This window comes from Lissotriton vulgaris, chromosome 2_1 (genome assembly GCF_964263255.1).
Source record: "Lissotriton vulgaris chromosome 2_1, aLisVul1.2, whole genome shotgun sequence".
In the NCBI taxonomy this organism is placed as follows: Eukaryota; Metazoa; Chordata; class Amphibia; order Caudata; family Salamandridae; genus Lissotriton; species Lissotriton vulgaris.
In genome coordinates, this window is record NC_141687.1 from 1,819,390,362 (window position 1) to 1,819,409,680 (window position 19,319).

At 42.7% G+C, this 19,319-nt stretch overlaps 1 protein-coding gene across 1 annotated transcript in view; it reads left to right on the top strand.

The window, feature by feature from the left end:
- The first annotated feature begins 648 nt into the window (after positions 1–648).
- Positions 649–19,319, top strand: part of WDR76 (WD repeat domain 76) — a 75,137-nt gene continuing 56,466 nt past the window's right edge. Inside the window, exons 1-6 of the mRNA XM_086957900.1 lie at positions 649–937; positions 12,118–12,402; positions 12,841–12,933; positions 15,759–15,817; positions 17,211–17,340; positions 18,334–18,435. Of these exons, the coding sequence (XP_086814026.1) occupies positions 869–937; positions 12,118–12,402; positions 12,841–12,933; positions 15,759–15,817; positions 17,211–17,340; positions 18,334–18,435 (738 nt within the window). The 5' untranslated portion in view covers positions 649–868. The remainder of the gene's footprint in view (positions 938–12,117; positions 12,403–12,840; positions 12,934–15,758; positions 15,818–17,210; positions 17,341–18,333; positions 18,436–19,319) is intronic.

The following is a 19,319-nucleotide window of genomic DNA, read 5'->3' on the forward strand; positions in this document are numbered from 1 at the left end:
AGTATTAATTATTTAAAAAAATTAAAAGCCATTGTTATTTGTAATATCAATATGATGTAAGTAAGATAGACGATCTGACACGTTGCTGGTTGGCAGATAGTAGATTTATTGCAGCACAGAAATAAGCAGGACTGTCACCCATCTGGCCAAAGCTCTAACTGCCACAGTATGGAACATACAAGAGCATCATCACAGAATCTACAGGCAATCTAGAAGGCTGACAGGGAAGGAAGGCTAAGCATAATACAACACAATACTTCTAAGTCACGTAAATACAAAACATGTTGCATTACAAATGCTATAGGTGTCACATTTGCGAAAGTTATAACTATTGGCATTGTAATTGACAAAGTTATTAATTTAGCTATTTTAAAAAATAACACATAAATAAAAAAATTCATGTATAAGACCAATAGCTCAAACTTTTCTAATGCGAGCCCTATTGCATTTCCAATGCTTGTTTCTATTTCCAGTACGTCAGTCGGAGCTCCAAGAGGAAACAAGACAATGCTACCCCACACACGGGCTGGTCCTTTTGCTGAAAAAACGGAAGGTTGTATAACCATTTCCTGGTTATTATACAATTACAACAGTGGTTTCCATGGAGACAGTTCTCCCGCCCTAATTGCCGACTCTTCCTGTGACGTCACTTTGTGAGCCGGCTAGTTATGAAACTAGTGCTGGCGGGAAAGAAAGAGAAGAGTTGGATTTGGGGATCTGGTGGCAGAGACTCAGGGGGAAGGCAAAGTCATAGACGCAGACTTTTAACAGACAAAACTTACACAAGAACAAAGAGTGGAAGACAGCACTCGTGAAAGAAGTGGAGGTGATCGGAGAAGTTTTTTAAAAAAGCGAAGAGACGCACATCATGGAGGGGATGGAGACTGACATGCCCGGGCTTGAGAAGTTCTCCCCAGGGGCGCTGCAAAGGCTTCAGGTAGGTTGTCGACCCGAGAAAATTAAACGATACATGGGGAAAACAACTCCCCACCCGTCTGTCGCTTCTCCCTGAACTCCGCTGCTTGCCTATTATGCAAGTACCTGGCTCGAGCTTTTAGTGGCTCGCCCTCTTCTAATTAATTTACTATAGATTATCGTATGTTACCAGTGGCGGGCAAGCCACTGAAAGCTCGAGCCAGGTGCTTGCTTGGCTCAACTCGAGGCCCTCGTAGACCATCGAGCTCAAAACTGAGTGTTATGTAGTTTCTGCTAGCCAACACGCTTCAGCTTCATGGACAGGATTTAAAGGCAGCATTAACCCTGGCTGAAAATAGACAGAAGGAGATGCCCATCTACTAACTAAGTTGCTCATTGTGAAATCAGAAAACCTGAGATCAGTCTCTGCTTCCCGCTTGACAAACTTGTGGTATACTATGCAAATATTTTATTGAACCAAGTCTCCCTTTTCTTCATTATCACACAGCTTCTTCAAATTTGTGAGTTCAGGGTATGTGCTGTACAAAAGCCTCTTGTGTTTGATTTAATAGTCTACAATGGTGCTCAATGTAGGATTGGAATCTAGACTTCGTAGACCACCAGAGACACAATAGTTGCCTCTTAGTCCACTAATGGCATTGTTGTCATTGCAAGGGGCAGAAAATGTTCATGATTTAAAATTCGCCTTTTTAGTTCTCGCCTGTCAATGCAATGATGTACTTGGGTAAAACGCTTATGCATGCACTTTTTTAAACTTTTGAATAGACTTTATCATATTTTGTTCGTTTGTTGCGGATTTAGATGCCAAATATTTTGGAAGCTCAGCTCAAGTAGGTACTCTTAGAGCCAAACCAGACCTTTGGCATGCATGGCTGTGGCTTGCCTCTCTTGACTTTTTTAGTCTCCGATATATAGCTAAATAAACACTGAGCAAAATTACACCGAACTTCGCATGACAGTAGAACGTTATTCAGGGAAGTGCACTTGCATGAATTGATGGAAATCTTTTAAGTCGTTTTTGAGAAATTAACACTTAATTTTTTGGGAGAGGCATGAAGAGTTTAAATTATAGAGCGATCCCGACCATTAATTAGAAGATGTGAATGAACTTAGGCATACAGTCTTCCACTGCCCAAAAAGAAGAAAACAAAATATAATCTAATTGGCCAAGGGAGCTGTTTCTTCCTTCGACCATTTCAGGACCGTAACCCCAAGTCAGGTTTATAGACTTGGAGGTCTCTGAGTGTGGACCCAAACTTTTGGAAAAGTGTTGTGGCTGCCATTACAGTACAAGGACACTCGGTTCTTATGTTCTGGGAAAAAAAACTATAAAGAAGGAAGGGGAGATTCTCTGGCTAAGGTTGAGGGTGAGGATTTAGCCTGTCTGTCCTTCCCCAGCCGAAAGAAAATCAATAACAAAATACAGAATCACTGATTTTGCAACTAGTTTAGCATTCCAGAGGTGAGTATTGTGCTTGATTTGAAAGTTATAGTTTGCACAGCTGTTGTGTAAACTATAGATTGTTTTTTTGAGTTTCAATGTGCAACCACAAGTCTAACTTACCTGTTTTTAAGTGAGTGTCTGACTTTTTGCCCCAATAAAGTTAATCTTATCTTAATTTTAATGAATATGAGCTGGTGGCCCTTGCATGGCAGCATGTGCACCACGTGCTGCCTTTGTTCGAGGAAGCCAACATCCCAGTGATGTTACAGGTGCCCCACCTAAATCACAATAACCTCTACGCTGAACATGGGCTCTGGATGAGTGATGCCAGCACACCATTTTCCTCTTAATGTCTTTTCAGAAAAATTCCGGGTCTGCTGCATGCATTGTTCCTGTAATTATTTTTGGAATGCAGTTTGTTTAGCCAAAGACTGGTAGCCCGTTAGCATTGGGTGCTTCCAATTGCATGGCTATCTCTTTCCTCTCATCTGCTGGGCTGTTTAACCTGTAACTGTCTACAAAAAAGGCAGTAGGTCAGGAATTACACTTTATTTTGAATTTCACGGGTCTTCCAATGACCTAATGACATATGATGGTTTGAAAAGGCAGGTGACTCACACATATGGTTGATGAGTTATCCGAAGTAAGCAGAGACCCCATCCAAATGAGATCTGACCACTCCAGCTTCTCGGCTCCTACTCCTGTTCTTTTTAATCAACCCATTCTGTATTCTGGAGAGGCCAGCACATTACAATTCCATGCTATGTATTCCAAAATACTACAGATGCCATTTTCTATTCCTAGCTTTTCTGTTTACAGCATGTTGCATTGTGGTGGCGGCAGTCGTGTTTTTAACTCTTTCATTATGGGCCTAAAACCCCAGTATGGTTGGTGATGTTGCCAAATGTGTTTTACATGTCATGGAGCTACTCGTCAGCTGTATTTTTTTTTTTTTTTACTATATCCGTTTAAAAAAACGCTTGTTTCACACACAAAACCAGAAGTGAACTCTGCTTTTCTTTTGGGAGTTCACTCTTTCCATATACATTACAACAAGCATTGTTCTATCGTTTGTGCAATAGAGACTTTAAGGTGAAGCTTCATAATGCCAAGGTACAACATGAGCACTAATGTAAAGCCATAACCCCAATATTTAACTGAACCCCAATATTTTGATCACCCCAAAACTTACTTAAGGTGATTCAGCTCCAGCACCCTTTTTGCTTGCAGTAAGTCACCACCCTCAACGACATCAGGCCCACGAATATTAACAGAATAAATCAAATAGTAACTGGGACCAACGAATAACTGAGTTCTAGATGTATTAAAGAGTTTTATTACAAAAATCTCAAAATAAGCAATACAGAGAAATGGAGTAAATGCCATAGAGGTTCAGATGGCGAGAACAGAATCAGAATGAAATAAAGTCCCACAAATCGTGTAACTCTAAAATTTGAATGTAAGATTCACAAGTAACCCTGACACCATCTTTAAAACAAGCATTTACAATGCAATGGTTTTGCCTTTGTTAAAGCTAGAGCTATTGCCATTGCTCTTGACATTATTTTTATTTATGTGTTTTTTTAAAACATAAATAAATGGCATTGTCATTTACATTGCCAATAGCGTAATCGTTAAATAAATGGCCTTGTCATTTACAATGCCAATAGCTTAATCGCTCGCAAATGCATGACCTATTGCATTTTACACCCACACAGAGCCACACACGCAAAGCCACCCACACACACATAGTCACCCACACACACATAGTCACCCACACAATCTGCACTCTGTATCTGCACTCTGTATCTGCACTCTGAATCTGCATTCTGCACTCTGAGTCTGCATTCTGCACTCTGAATCTGCATCCTGCACTCTGAATCTGCCCTCTGAATCTGCCCTCTGAATCTGCCCTCTGAATCTGCCCTCTGAATCTGCCCTCTGCATTCTGCACTCTGAATCTGCCCTCTGAATCTGCCCTCTGAATCTGCCTCTGCACTCTGAATCTGCCTCTGCACCCTGCCTCTGCACCCTGCCTCTGCACCCTGCCTCTGCACTCTGAATCTGCACTCTGAATCTGCACTCTGAATCTGCACTCTGAATCTGCACTCTGCCTCTGCACTCTGCCTCTGCACTCTGCCTCTGCACTCTGCCTCTGCACTCTGCCTCTGCACTCTGCCTCTGCACTCTGAATCTGCACTCTGAATCTGCACTCTGAATCTGCACTCTGAATCTGCACTCTGAATCTGCACTCTGAATCTGCACTCTGAATCTGCACTCTGAATCTGCCTCTGCACTCTGAATCTGCCTCTGCACTCTGAATCTGCACTCTGAATTATTTGGTAATATTTGGACCACTTTGTGTGTGTTGCCCCCAGCTGTCCTGGAAAGAAAATCCCAGAAAAGCAACATTTTTGGCTAAACAGTATGGAGGCTGGAAGTAGGGTAGGGTATCTTTGCTGAACAGATTGCATTAGCAGATTCAAGGTGTACCTTCAAAGAAGAGTGTTATGAAACAGAGTCTGATACGGTCTACTTCAAAGGCATGCACATCCAAATGTTGCATAGAGTAGATATGTTTTACAACGTGCCATCGTTTTTGTTGCACTTTCAAGAAGGTTTATACACATGGAAGTATTTACATTGCAAACAAAAATGCCATAAATCCATAAACAAGTTAAGGGGCAATCAGTGACTAGAACTCTGTCTTTATGAATGTTGATGCCTTCCAACAAAACACAATTTCCAAACAAAAAAAGCTAAAAACGAGTAATTAAAATGTTGTTGTTGTTTCAGCAAAGTAAATTAGTTAACACTTATTGGCTCTCAATTTCAAGGCCAGAGTCACAATACATTTGTAGTCTAATAAATAGGACTACTCCGGTCCCCTTCACCAAAACCTAATGGAAATGTCACCATCCACGAAATGCCACGGCCTTGATGACAGCCCTTCCCCCCCCAATGGCAAAGAATGAACACTGTGTGGAAGGCAACGGCTGAACGGGGCTAAACCGTAGCCCGCTCTCTCGGTGCATCGTTTTTGTGGGTGTCTTTGAAGAATGGATGGCAGGTCGTCCAGACAGACAGCTAACGTAGTTAATAGTCAGACTTCCTAGAAGCGCACGTGTCTGCAAGAATCCTGAATCTCAAATGGTCTCTGTGTTTAAATGTGTACCACCCAACGTCTGGTGCTATTTTTATGGTTAGTTTAGTGCAGGGCTCGATACAGATATAAACAAGTACAGGTCTACAGTACATTAACCTCCCCCCGCTGCGAGTGAACACTTAATTAAATAAACAACAAGCATATTAATTATGGCAATACAATTGAGGAGCCTAGTGGAGTGTAAGCATGTATAAATATGTATATGTAGAACGGCTGTGTATAATAAACTGCATAGGCATGCTTGTGCTTGGTGTTCCGAGTGTGTGTACACGGGCATCTAAGATGTCCGAGCCTGGGTCTTTGTTTGCTATTGATGAGCCGAATTTACTTGTGGCTTCCGTTTGCCTCGCTCAAGATCATTTTAAATGCATTTGGCTGCATACATATTCCAGTGGCTCATAGCAGCAACTTGCCATTATTCACCATTCATATGCTGTGCCACGTGTACGGAGGGAATCTGCACATATAGTCAATTTGAGACTACTAACAAGGGCAAAGCAAGTGACCATGAATATCTGACGGATGCCCCACCTATAGATCCGACCATTAGCCACTCCCCTACCTCAATTTGATAAGTACCTACACTTATTTTTTTCCGCCCCTTTTAAAGCCCTGGTTACCATTGAATTAACGTGACTGCAAGTACCACGATGCAAATGAAACGCCTGCTGTGATGAGCGGGCTCGCGCACGGACCTGGGAACCCTGGAGCTCTGTCCGCGCAGCCTCGAGGAGTCTCCGGTGCTTGTCTGCAGCTGGGAGTTTGACGTAATGTGATAGTGTGTATTTGAGCTGGCCCTGCCGTGTGCAGCTGGATATCACACGGTTCTTATTTTCTTTAGTTCTCAGTTCTTCCATTGTTGGCTCATTTGACGGAGGGGATGATTAATTAGGGGCAGGAGGGGCCAGGGGACTCGGTCGGTGCAGCAGCTCAGAAGCCGCGCTGGGGAGACCGTGAGAGAGAACTAAGGGAAATAGGACAGCTTAATTTGCACCGGGGCAGTCCTGGACCTCTTGCTCTAAAACAGGAAAAAACATACATATGAGCTTTGGAGACTGAAGCTTGAGAATTGTACAATTTATTTGAAGACACAGCTTCTAGGAATAGTCATTAATAACAGTTTGAATATACTAAGTACAGTTTAACATTTGCTAAGGGAGAGAGATTTTGCTTTAAGTACACTTGTGAGTTCTGAGGCAGATTGAATAAAAACGGTTGTGCTTGTTCACATAGATGAATACTCACATTTGCTTATAAGTGTAATCCTGCAAGATACATTAGAATGCAGAGTACATGTTATTATCATTAGGTACGCTCACAATGCTATATCAGTGAGATGTCCTAAGACCACAATATAAATGCTTAAATGTAGAGAACAAGTTAAAAAAGTACATATGCAGATATGAAATGACTTATCTAAAAGGCAGTTAAAACATAACACAAGTAAAATATTTACATGCACAAAAGTATGAACATTAGATCAAGGGCCCTTGGAGACAACTCTCGGTCTGAATACCTACAAACAGACGAGGAGTTGCCCGCTGATGTTCTTGCGGGGCTCCTTCTTATACTGTCCAAAACACATGAGATGATAATTACGTCATCCCACACCACCACGTATCACATACCCGTCCATTGTCATTTACTGGCCTGCCCTGTACCTTTCCCACCCGTAAGGTTAGGTATGGCCTCTTTCCTGTAATTGTGGTACATACTCCAGTCTAGACTGAGACCTGCCACTTGACTGGAAGTTTATTATTAAACTATCAATGGACGACAGAAATGTGTTAGTATTGCTTCGAGGGGTTCTATTCATGTGTCAATCAGGCAGTCTGCAATAATATTTTGCCACATTTATCCTCAGTTTATCGGATATCTTGCTTGACGTAGCTGTGGTGGGAACTTCCCTTATTCTATTCATGGCTTAGGTGGGGGACGTGGGGTATGTTGCAAGATTTATAGAGGAACTTGACTTCTACAGTGTGTGCGAAATATACAATGAGGTGGGGCCTGGTAGGGGTGCGGGTCCTTGCAGACAAGAGCAGCTGGGTGAATCTTGGGTCAGACCTGCTTCTGCTTAAGCTAAGAGAAAATGGCAGTGCTCAGGGCAACGTAACTGAGGCCTGTAACCTCTAAACAGCAGGGCCTACACAGGGGCCATGTTGTGCAGGTGACAGGTGTGTCCATGGATAGCTATGCAGCTAAAAATTCTTCCTCCAACACATTCTCACATGCAGTGACGTAGCATGGGCGCCAACGCGCCATAGGGGCTAATGCAAGCAAGGCGATTTGGTTTGGTATTAAATACAGCCACTAATGTGGATGAAGCGGGCCCCTCACGACCCTGGGTCCCTCACTGCCCTGTGCCCCGGTGCCGCCCCACTTGCTGCACGAAGGACAGCTTCGCCCCTGTCTGTATAGGCTTTGCATCCTCCATGCTCCAGCCAGTGAACCCTGCTCTGTTTGATGCCGCTGCGTGTCTCTCTTGTGGCTAATGTTCACCTCAGGTCAGTCGGTAATTGGCTTCGGCCTTCGGGGAGTTCTCGCTCTCGTGTTTGTGCTCGTTTTCCTGCTCAGCTCGATTACGTGTGTGTTTTGTTACTGTGCTTATTCGCCCATTTACCCTGACACTGCACACCGTTCCATCTGTACAAACCAAAGTAAGCCTAGACAAGCCATAATGCACCTGGGAAATAATGCCTTTACTTTGTGTAAGAGGAGTGTGAAAAGACGTTGAAGAAAGATGGAGGCAAACAGCAGTGACAGGCGGAGAAGACATTCCCGAGTGCAAGGGGAAACAAGCAGGAAGGCGGGTGCCGGCTCAATGCCGGAACAGATTCGGGGGCGTTCTCGGCTTTTGGCTGACGTCGCGTGACGTAGCCAAAAGCCAAAAATTCTCGGGAACGCCCCCGAATCTGGTCCGGCATTGACGGACAGGCCCGTCTTCCAATGGCTAGCCTCCATTTATGGAGCTAGCCAATGAAAGACGGAGGCCGTTCCTGTCTCCCGTATACATCTCAAGAGGTTTTCGCCTGCGCGAAAAAGATGCGCAGAGCGCATCTTTTCGCCAGGCAAAACCTAAAAAGAGACGTCACAGGGTGAGCAGGCTGCCTCAAGCAGGAAACCGGACGCTATAGTGAAAATGAAAGTGGGCACGTCGATTAAAGGTGCACAGCCTCTAAAGTAAAACAATAATTAAACCAACAATGCAAATACCAACCGAAACATGAAGCACAGCGTCCGTGAAGTGTGCGCTTTTCTGATGCCCAAGCTGAGGCAAACAAGAAACAAAATAGTGCGCACAATGGAACTTGGATAACTTGTGACTCGGCTCCGCCATAATTTCAATTTACGACATCAATCCGGTCAGCATTCCTCGGTGTGTGTATGTAGGGTGGGGGTAGGCAGCGCTGAGATCTTGGAAGTTGGAAGTTCTCGGGTATTAAATAGACAAGTACGCAAATCTTTCATCAAGCCTGCGAAAATGCAAGGAGAAGCAGGCAAACTGAACCAGGGGAGCTGGAGAGCGGGGGAGGAGAACGAGCAAGCCAGCAAACAGCAGAGGAAGTGTGGCCACCGGGAATCCAGTCTATGCTGTGTGAATAGCTGTTCATAGTTCCTGCGCAGAAAATGAAACAATCGGTCACACGTGTGAAAAGAGAAACAAGCTCTCGGCATTGCGTTTGGGGGGCGGGGGCGGGGGAGCAGCAGCCTTTGATGTGGTGTGCGAGGCGGATGGGGGTGGGAGGCGGGGAGCGAGCGAGTGGGAGGGAACCAGTATTGGGTGTGAGTGAGGCCAAGCGCGCGCCTGGCGAAGTGTCACGATTCAGTAGACCACATGCATTGGGAGGAATCCGGCTTGGAATCCTCTTGGTCAAAGATTTTGTTACAATAGTTCAGAGCTATAAATAGCTCGACCTAAAAACGGGAATGTTGATTTAAAAAAAATGCTTTTTTCTTTCAACGTGTTTTGTTGTTTGAATATTTCCCTTCCGGGGTCAGGTGCATTCCTTAGGGCTAAAGAGATCTCGTATGAAATATTATGAAAGGTTGTTATGCAAGTGCATTCAATATATATTTTACTTTTTCTATGGAAACTGCACTTCTTCATTGAACAAGCATACATTAGGCAGAAATAGTTCAAGATTCCCTCCTTCAGAGGACAGGTAGAGCTCGGGCAGTAGCAGTGCAAGCAAACCCCATCACAGAATATGTAAAAATCAGGCCTCATCTGCGCATGCTCTGCTTCTTTAGGACCGGTATCGTACGGCAGTAGCAAATCACTGCATAAGGCAGTAAACACAAGCTTCCTGTCATGCATAAGGCAGTCAACACAAGCTTCCATTCCCTGCGTAACAGATCCAGCAGGTCAGCAAGGATGAAGAATTCCCTTTTTAGAGTGTTGTTTCTTGCGTCCCCTTTACCAGAACACTTTTGCCCCTTTAACATTGTACTTAAACCATTCTGGCCAAGTGGCCAGACCTCTGAACACCCTAGTGTCCTACTGTATGACCCGTTCAGAACTCATTTACCAAGCTGAGCTTGTCATGAGCCGCGGGATTTTCGAATCTTCAGCGGGAAAATGCGCCGCACCGATGGAGTTAAGGGAGCCTCAGCAAGTGCAACTCAATAACAATGAATGAAAAACATAGTACACATACTGTATTATGGATAATAACGATTCATTCGTAGATCGAACTATAGGTGCACCTGGTGCAGATGCCGTGTAAGTGAAAATGGTGAAAAAATAAAGTGCACAGACCGCTATATACTATTAGCAATGTTTAGAAGAATACATTGCAGTATATAGCGGTCTGTGCACTTAATCGTTAATATTTAATCTGTATTTTATTGATTGTTATGGGGGATTATCTTGGGATTGTTGAGGCTCCCTTAAGTTGTGAAGGATCTTGAACAAACCCGAATGGAACACTGTATTATTGTATATACATAACTTCCCTAGATCCTAGGAATACTGGGATTGCCCCCATTTCTTCCAGTAGGGCTCACATTAAGCCAGAGTTTCGATTCTAGCAGAATTCTGATCAGGACACCATTCTAATTATGCTGATCAGGCTAGTGCTCTGTTTGAGTCAAATCTGAGTATTCACAGGCTCTATATATGTAGATCTCTATTTGTGAATGGGTTCTGTTTAGGCTAGCTTTCTGATCACCGATGGATTGTAAATGTGCCAGCTCTCTAATTATTCCAGAATTCTGCTTATATAACAGAGTTAAGAATATATAGATAGATGGATGTCCTTTTATTTTTTTATAATTTTTTTGTCTACATATCTTGTTGGTTTTTCTAAATTTTAGTTCCTGTCAAAGTGGCTTGGTACATGCTCGGGCAGATTTATTTTGCAATATTCACTTGTTTATACAAAGTATTCTTGTAAATAAACCCAGGCTATATTTGCTGTTAAGTGCCTAGGACACCAATTCATCTACAACCTCTTTCTCAAAAGAAAATGTAATTTACTATTGACCATGGTGGGAGTACAATCTTTTTCATGGTAGGTTGAGACCCCACCACCTTCTAAAACGAGGTAGGGTATTGGGAAAGGAGTTTCTCCATGGAGGAAAAAAAAAGTTTCAACAAGTGCATTTGCATTACTTGCATCTACAAATGTGGTTCTATATTTGCTTTTGCTCCTACTTCTATAAACTCTTGTGAATTCTTGACAGTTGTAAACCTGCCCACAGACAAGGTACTTGCTCTACAGTGCACTTAGTGTCTCTCTTTAAGATGGGGTCCACACTTTTTTTTCTTCGTTGCATATTATAATAGTTTTATCCTGGTACTTCATTTTTCTCAAATCTTGGAATGCAACCTGCATGCTTGATAAATGATGTTGTAGAGAAAATGGATATAAAGTTGTCCTTTAAAAATTGCAAATTTAGCAAAAGTATCTTTAACTTTAATATGTTTTGCTGAAGGTGCAAATGTTTTGTGAAATTATATTTCGAAAGCAAATTTCATAAGTTTCAATAGTTTAGCAAAACTGTCTGCAAACGTGTATTTTTTTTTTTAGCTGCGGCGTATGTTTTTATTTCAATTCGGAGAATCCCTACTCCTGTTTCCATCCTTCATATTTTCAAAGCACATTGTAGATACCTTGCAAACCTCCACAAAGTTATATTTTGCAGCCATTTTTAGATGTTTTATAATTGGAGCAACTTTTGGTGAAGCAAGCTGAACTTATAACTCACTCGGTTTCCTGTTTAGCCATCGCCCTACCAATAAATGCTTTGCAATAATGAATTATGTATACTAATTTAAGCATCTTTTACATGTGCATAGATATCTTGCCCTTGCAGCAGCAGACAATAATAATGAGGCACTGCAAAACTGCTAGCCAATGGGTTGTGCCTCATGCAGTGGGTGTACTTTTCCGGTGGACAAAATAAACATGAAGAAATGTTGCCTTTGATCCCAAACAATCTATCCTAGGCATTGGGTGCTGTATATTCCCTGATTTCCATGAGTCTTGCTTCTCACACATCGCCCACAAAAATCTTCGCTTTTCTTGTTTTTGAGTATGCTTGTCTGTCTGATTTATTGGTACAGGAACAAACCCCCAAAGAAAAGCCAGATGTAAAGAACTCACCTCGACGTTCAGTGCGTATCGCCCTGGAGAGGTTGCCTGTTGCCGTTTCGAACACGCCAGCACTGCTTCCACAGAAACGAGGACCACAGAAACGCCTGTTGGAGGCATATTCCAGGAGTCAGGAGCCTTCAAGAAAGGAGAAAGTCCGAGGTCAAAGGAAGCCCCAGACACTTACAGCAGACAGAGACTCGGGAAGTGACAGCGATGACCACACTGAAGACAGTGACCATGAGGATAGCTTCCTGGTAAGATGCCCCGAAACACAGACTGACTTGCAGCAATTGGTTGGTACAGTTTCAAGCTTGTTTTCTAAGTGTGCCAGGCTTGTACTGAGTGATTGAGATTCCTATATAGTATTCACTCAGAGCATGAAATGGTTTTTTTGGGGGGTGGGGGGGTTAAAAGGTACTAGTCTGTGTTAAGAGCAGTGTTTCTCTGTTTGATCTCTGTGACTCGTTTAGGGGGCTTCCTTTCCAAAATCGCGTTGCCCCTGTAAAGTGGGCTGGATGTCTGCAGTATATCGATTACCCCTAAAGTGAAGGGAGGTTATCTAATTCTGATCCTAGTGATTCCGCTAATCGGGGCTGACTATCATCTTTATGATCAGACCCCTGTAGTGAGAGATGGGTTACCCTACGCAGTCCCTGTGACTTCTGATATAAAGCCTTTTTTTCGTCTTCAAGGGCACACCGGCTCCGCTATCAGAGTACGAAAAGAAGAGGTTGCAGAGTATCAAGGACAACGCAAAGTTCTTTGCTGCTTTAAATATACTTGAGGTGAGTTTTGTATGTTAGTATATTTTGGGGATATACTGATTTATGTGTTGCTACTAGAAGTGTTAAAATAGTTAAATCATTGTGATCATCATTTTGTTATAATTTGCATCACGTTGGTCAAACAGTTTTCAGCCATTGGCCTATTTCAGAGTAGCTCATTCTTAGGTATCGCCCACCAGACAGCACAAGATGTCTGAATGCAAAAGACTTGTTGTGTGCTTTCCAAAAACAGATTAAACTTCAGCCTCTCCATTGCTTACCATTTGTTGGCTTGATTGTTGTTTACTCTCGATGCTTGCTTCTTATTCAATGACCTGCCTTCTCCGGTTTGTCCCTCCCTTAGAGCATATTGGGGCACATGCAGCTTTGAAAATTGCATTCGCAAATGGTGCGGATTGCAAAAAAACGGCCGTTTGCGAATGCAATTTGAACTTTTGGGATGCATCATAATTTTTGTACTTTTCGCAATTTAAGAAATCGCAAAATTGCGATTGCATTTAAGGAATCTCAAATTGAGATTCCTTAAATGCAATGCATCAAACAAAAATAATTAACAATTTCGCTAATAGGGGGAGCAAATTACCATGAAGTTGACCTTCATGGTAATTTGAAAAAACTTTGAAAAATGCACTAAAGTGCATTTTTCAAAGTTCCATTTTACACACACACATGCCCTTGGGGCATGTGCGTGTGCAAGATGTACTTATAGGCAGATTTCAGGGGTGCAACAGGGTGTCTTTTGACACCCTGGCACCCTTGAAATTGCATTTTCAATTTGCGATTCTCTAATTGAGAATCGCAAATTGAGAATGTCTTCTCATTCATTCCTATGGGCCTCTAGGCCCATAGGAATGAATGGGGAGGTATTCCTTAATTGCGATTTGCAATTTGCGAGTCGCAATTAAGGAATTTTAAGAAATCACTATTTTATTAGCGATTTCTTCATGCATAGCCATTTGCGATTCCTTATTAGCGAATCCTTATTTTTCGCTAATAAGGAATCGCAAATGGCAATGTTGATGCATGTGGGCCATTGTCTTTACCATCCTTTTGGTTGGCTGACTTATAGCCTTCCATTGCTAGCGTTTAGGGAACTGTTGTGTTTTTACTCAAGCGCTGTGAGAGTGCATGTTCCTTCCTGCTCTCCTCTTCCTCGTGTGCTTCCTCTCCCACCAAATACCCACCCCACGCTCGGAGTTGCTCGTTACCTTATGTGCTGCTCTTTATCTTGTGTCTTTTTCCCCCACGCTCAGTGTTTCTCCCTTGTGTGTTTCTCCTTATACCCCCCAGTGCTGTTCTCTTCCCTCATGTGCTGCTTGTCCTCTCCTCCTCTGATCGTGCTTTTATTTTTTAATTTTAATCACTCTGCTCACTCCTATGGGCCACAACCCTCGGTCCATTTTATTTTTAGATGTTGGGGCAGAAGCAGAAAATTTCAGTTGGCCCCTCTGCTTTAAAAAATAGTGCTACATGCTGCTGATTTAAAAAAAAATGTTTTATTTGATATTGGATCTGTAAATAAAAGAAAAGGCATCAATAATTTCGAAAGCGCATGCATGTGTGATAAATGATGACACATGCGCACACTCATGCACTGATGTAGCTGTTTCCTCGCGCCGTTTATTATTATTATTCCCAATACTGCATCTCATCAGAAATAAAATACTTTTTGTCGATGCTTTGAAGTACGGTCTTGACAAAAAGCATTGACCAAGCCAACGAAGGACTGATAAGCCCCTGGTATTTGCTTGAAGTTGGTGCAGACCCCTTCCATGCTAAAGTGCCGTGATAGCTATGTCTGCTCCCACATCCTTCTGCCCAAGACCTTAAGATTCTCTCCTCCACCACACCTTTCCAAACTAACCCAGCAATCACTGATTGTGTTTCCAGGAGAGGCAGGTTGCCAGTGCAAAAGCACTGCGCCACATCCTGTCACACCTTCCCTGGTGGTATTGTAGTGCGAGTGCTCTCTTGTGACTGCATAGCTGAGTTTCCTGTGGCTGAAGGGATGGTCCAGGGCAGCACTGCTCAAGAAGCCTTCAGCCTAACCCCGCAAGAGTGGTTGCAATTTGGTATAAGCTACTAGAGATGAGAACATCCTTAAGCCCCTCTGAACGAGCTGGTATATTGTGTTACCGACAGTTTCTGCTCACAATTTCGAAAAACATTCCAAAACTCTTGTACCTTACTTCATGTTTTCACTAATATTGCAGTACGCCTCCCTGCCTCCCACCCCGACTATATAAGTGCTAACTGTATGAGTTTTGGAAAGCAGCCTTGCACAGATTATTCCTCCTCCCCCCATTCTGGCAAACTGGGGGGATGCATGTTGTGCAATTAATTATTCTTATTTTTTATTATTGGCAGTGCTGCACCAAAGTGCTGTGGTGAGGTGTCGCTGTTGTACAACACCGAGTGGTGCAGTTCTGCACAGAGCCTTCAGTCTGCAGTATGGCCGCTTTTTTGGGGGATCTCTCAATAGTTTAAGGGGATAGTGAACGTGGCACATAAGTGTAGGCAGCCCTTTACACAGGTTGAGGTGCCCATCACTAATCTTAAATCAAATTATCACGCAAGAAGACCACAGTAAACTCAAGAAATGGATTGGGTGGTAGGGAAGGGTTTCAAACTGGTCAGGCCAGAGTGGCATTTATGAAAGTAAGGCACTCGTCAGAAGTTTAGAATTATACAAAGGAGATTTGAATTCTCTCTATATATCTGCCAGACATTACATCCTCCTAAGGCTTTGATGTTCTTCTGGGTTTGACAGTTTAGTATTTGTATCTATAGGACGTAAAAAAATTTTTTTCTAATTTCTGTTGCAGACTGCAGCGACTCTTAAGAAAAAGACAAAAGTGAAGATTCCTTCTCGTCAGTTGAAAAGGTGAAACTTTTGCCCCTATTTTGATCTCCATATTATATTACTGAGGTAATCGTGAGGGGTTGTATATATCAGAGTGGTTTTATTTGGTGGTGCGAATTCTTTTGGGTTCATTGATGTTGCAAAGGTGGGCCATACAATAACCTTGTATTACTTAAAGGGATAGGCATGGAAGAGGCAGGGCAATGAGGACCATGGTTTCTGGAGGTCTGGGAGCCTTTGGAAGCGGAAGTAAACATCTGCACGCCACGTGGGGTCAAACATGTAGTACAAATCGATGCAGAGTATTAACAGTGTTTGAGATAAAAGCTCAAGTGTATTTAGCCATGAGGATAGCTTTTGCTTCATTTTTAAAGAGTGTAGTGGAAGAGAGAAGCCTGGTTTCGGGCGGGAGTGAGTTCCAGATCCTAGGGCAAAGAAGGACCCTCCTAAACCAGCCATACCCCAATTACCTGTTCACATAAAAACAACATGCCTCTGAAACAACCCGCCAACCACCCCACCATGCTTCTTACCCTCTCCATCCCACAACTATGTACAGCTCACACATGCACAGACTCCTAATGAAGCCTATCTGCTAACTCCAACAACTGCACCGCTTTAGGCCAGTTCATAAATTTTGATATTTCATTGCCATTTCAGGCGTCATGAGAAGATTCATAGAAGTAGGGAATTGAGCAACACACTGGCTATAGTTTTCTAAACTATTCTTTCATCTTTGAATCATTCTTATATCCTGTATTTCACAGTTTCAACAAGTCGTGGAACTTGAACGACTTTACAGGAAAGTCACACTCGCAATGTAAGCCCATGAGTGTGTATGTTAATTTAGGAGACCCCTCGTTAAGTTGCTTTTATCAGAAGAACGTGGCACGTCTTGCCCCTAATGCCTCTGGTACATCTTAACAAACGTAGATCCTTTAAGTTTAGCCATAAGACCAGAGTTGCTGCCTTATTCTACAGACTCAAACAGCAGCAGTACATATAGGGTAAAGTGAACCGACAAATGAAGAGCTAGTTTGTTAGGGAGACTATGAGACAAGCCTGCTTCTGCATCACATTATTGTTAGGGTCCTCCAACAATGGTTACACTTTGCAGGAGCACCGAAGTTTCTCAGGTATGGCAGGAGGACTGGCTTATTAGGGGACATCTGGACAAGAAAGTCATTTTGTATAAGGTAGTCATTTGAAAGATGGTAAGCGTTGCCATCGTTACCAAGTCATGTTCCATCTACTTTAGTGAATCTGAAATCCGTCATAGGCCAGGCCTCCTCTACAATGACACAACTTGCACTCTGACCCTGAACTTGCTAAGTAGATGAATCTCACTGTATGCCTATATTTGCATGTGTTCACGAAGCTCATTAACCTGTGAACCCCCTTCTACATTTCCTAGACCGTTTATCAAAGTGCAAGAAGTGAACGGCGTTCGTCGCAGGTCAATGCGGCTGCAGAGGGTTGATCCTTCAGGGACACCGCTACCAGAACCAGCAGTGCAGTTTGATCCTCTGCCCGGCGATGAGAACGTAAGGCTGTGTGGATTTTCAAAGGCTGGCACTGCATGAAGCTCATTTTATGTTATTTATTCTAGCTGCATAAGTCGTGGTGTAGTTTTGGCCTAAAAGCTAGTATCAATGTGTTTTTTTTTTCCACCACGTTCTTCAGTTTGAATATTTCAATTTCTAACAGTTCTATTCTCAACCTCTACAAAGTGTCTTCAAAGGATGAGATCTTTTTATCATCTGTTTGTGGTTTGGGTTACCCATCCCACAGCCACTCCCAACTTTTTTTTCCTTTTATTCCTTCCTGTTTGTGCTAATGTCTCCTCTAGGGGAAAGTTGGTTGTGTTTTGCAAACACAAGTGATTTTTTTTTTTCCTGACAAATCCCTTGCTGATTTATTAGTGTAAGATTTCTTTTTTTAAATACACTGGCTTCACGTCTCTACTCCTATAGAATGTGACTAGTTTAAACTTCTTAAAGCATAGGTCCTGCAGATTGGGGGCACTGGGCATGTTTTGACTTGCTGTAGAGGTACTTTCCCACGCTCGCCCTCATTCGAAAGTTTTTTTTAACCATGAAAATGCAGACTTGTTTCTTTACTTTGATGGAAGGTAGATTCCTACTTGTGTGATGATTGATGCATTCCCTTTAGCTTGAGGATTTATGTATTTCCTGCACTCTGGCTTGTGTTGAGAATGCAAAGAAGTTTGATTCAGAAAACTCAATTCAGATTTGGTGGGTTTGTTTGTATGTTTTTCTGTTTGATTTTATTTTCTATTTTTTTCTCCTCATAAGTTTTATTGAGTTTTGCAATATTTGAAGGCCCAACCAACCCATATACATACATAGGAGATTGCTATATGAGCTCCCATAAATAACTAATACACACGAGTTTGCACAGTCAATCCCGCCCCACTCTCTTCCCAGCCCGCACCAATAAGACCTTTTCTGTTTTGTGAGTGGAAATGCACACAGGTGACAAGTCTGTCCTGTTAATTCCTCTGCTTGTTTCAACAGCCAATGAAGCCTGTAGGACCTCTGGACATGAAACCTATTCATGAGGTGCAGGACGAGGCGGTGATGCTGGACTTTCTGAATACATGGAAAAAAGCGAGTCTGGTAAGTAAATCATACAAGATTGCGGACTCTGTAGAGGGTTCTCTGTGGAAAAGCTTGTATGGGATCGGACAATGGGCACAGCTTTCTTTTCTCGTCTGAAATACTCATGGCACCTCTTGTGAATCGTTAGCATATTTTCTGCAAGGAATAGTTCAAAGCACTTCCCCATCGCTCCTCAATCCTCCTATTTATCTATTCTCAGTCAGGATGCTTCACACTACTTTAGTGACTCATTCTCTCCTCTTTTGCCCCATCTTTATCCCTAGGCAGTGTTCTTTCCAACCTGTGACATTCTTCCTTCTACCGCGTCTGTGTGGAGCCTTCTATAGCCCCCTAACCTTTCTGGTGTCCTGTTTGTGTTTTATGAGTTCATGCTTATTTTCCCTGTTTGGGTAAACCCGTAGTGTATCAACTTCTCTAGTAGTGCTGCGGCTAAACTAATTACTAAAGGGACTCGAGGAGCTTGAAGGAGCCTGGATAGATATAACCGTGGAGATCACCTAAAACCAGGGGGCAGAATTGTCTGTAAATAGTAGTTATGTGAGAGTAGTTAAATGGGAGATGAAGTAAAATAAATCCTCTCTGGTCTGTCAGTGCATGAGCTTTGTCCTTTGGCTAGTACTTGAGTTTAACGTGAGTGCAATTGGATATCTATTATCTATTGCCTTACACTCTCGCAGTTTTTTTTTCTTTCTCTTATTCTAAAACCCTTTCTATATTGTCCAGGCACGTGGCTGTCGTGCAAGCTAGTCCAAAAACTGGATGCTTCATTTTTGGTGTCTAGTCTGTCAAAATTCTCCCTATTGTTACTTTAAATACATCACAATGATTTGGGGGACCTTTTGGATATTTTGGTGGCATCCGATTTCCCCACCCCGAGCATA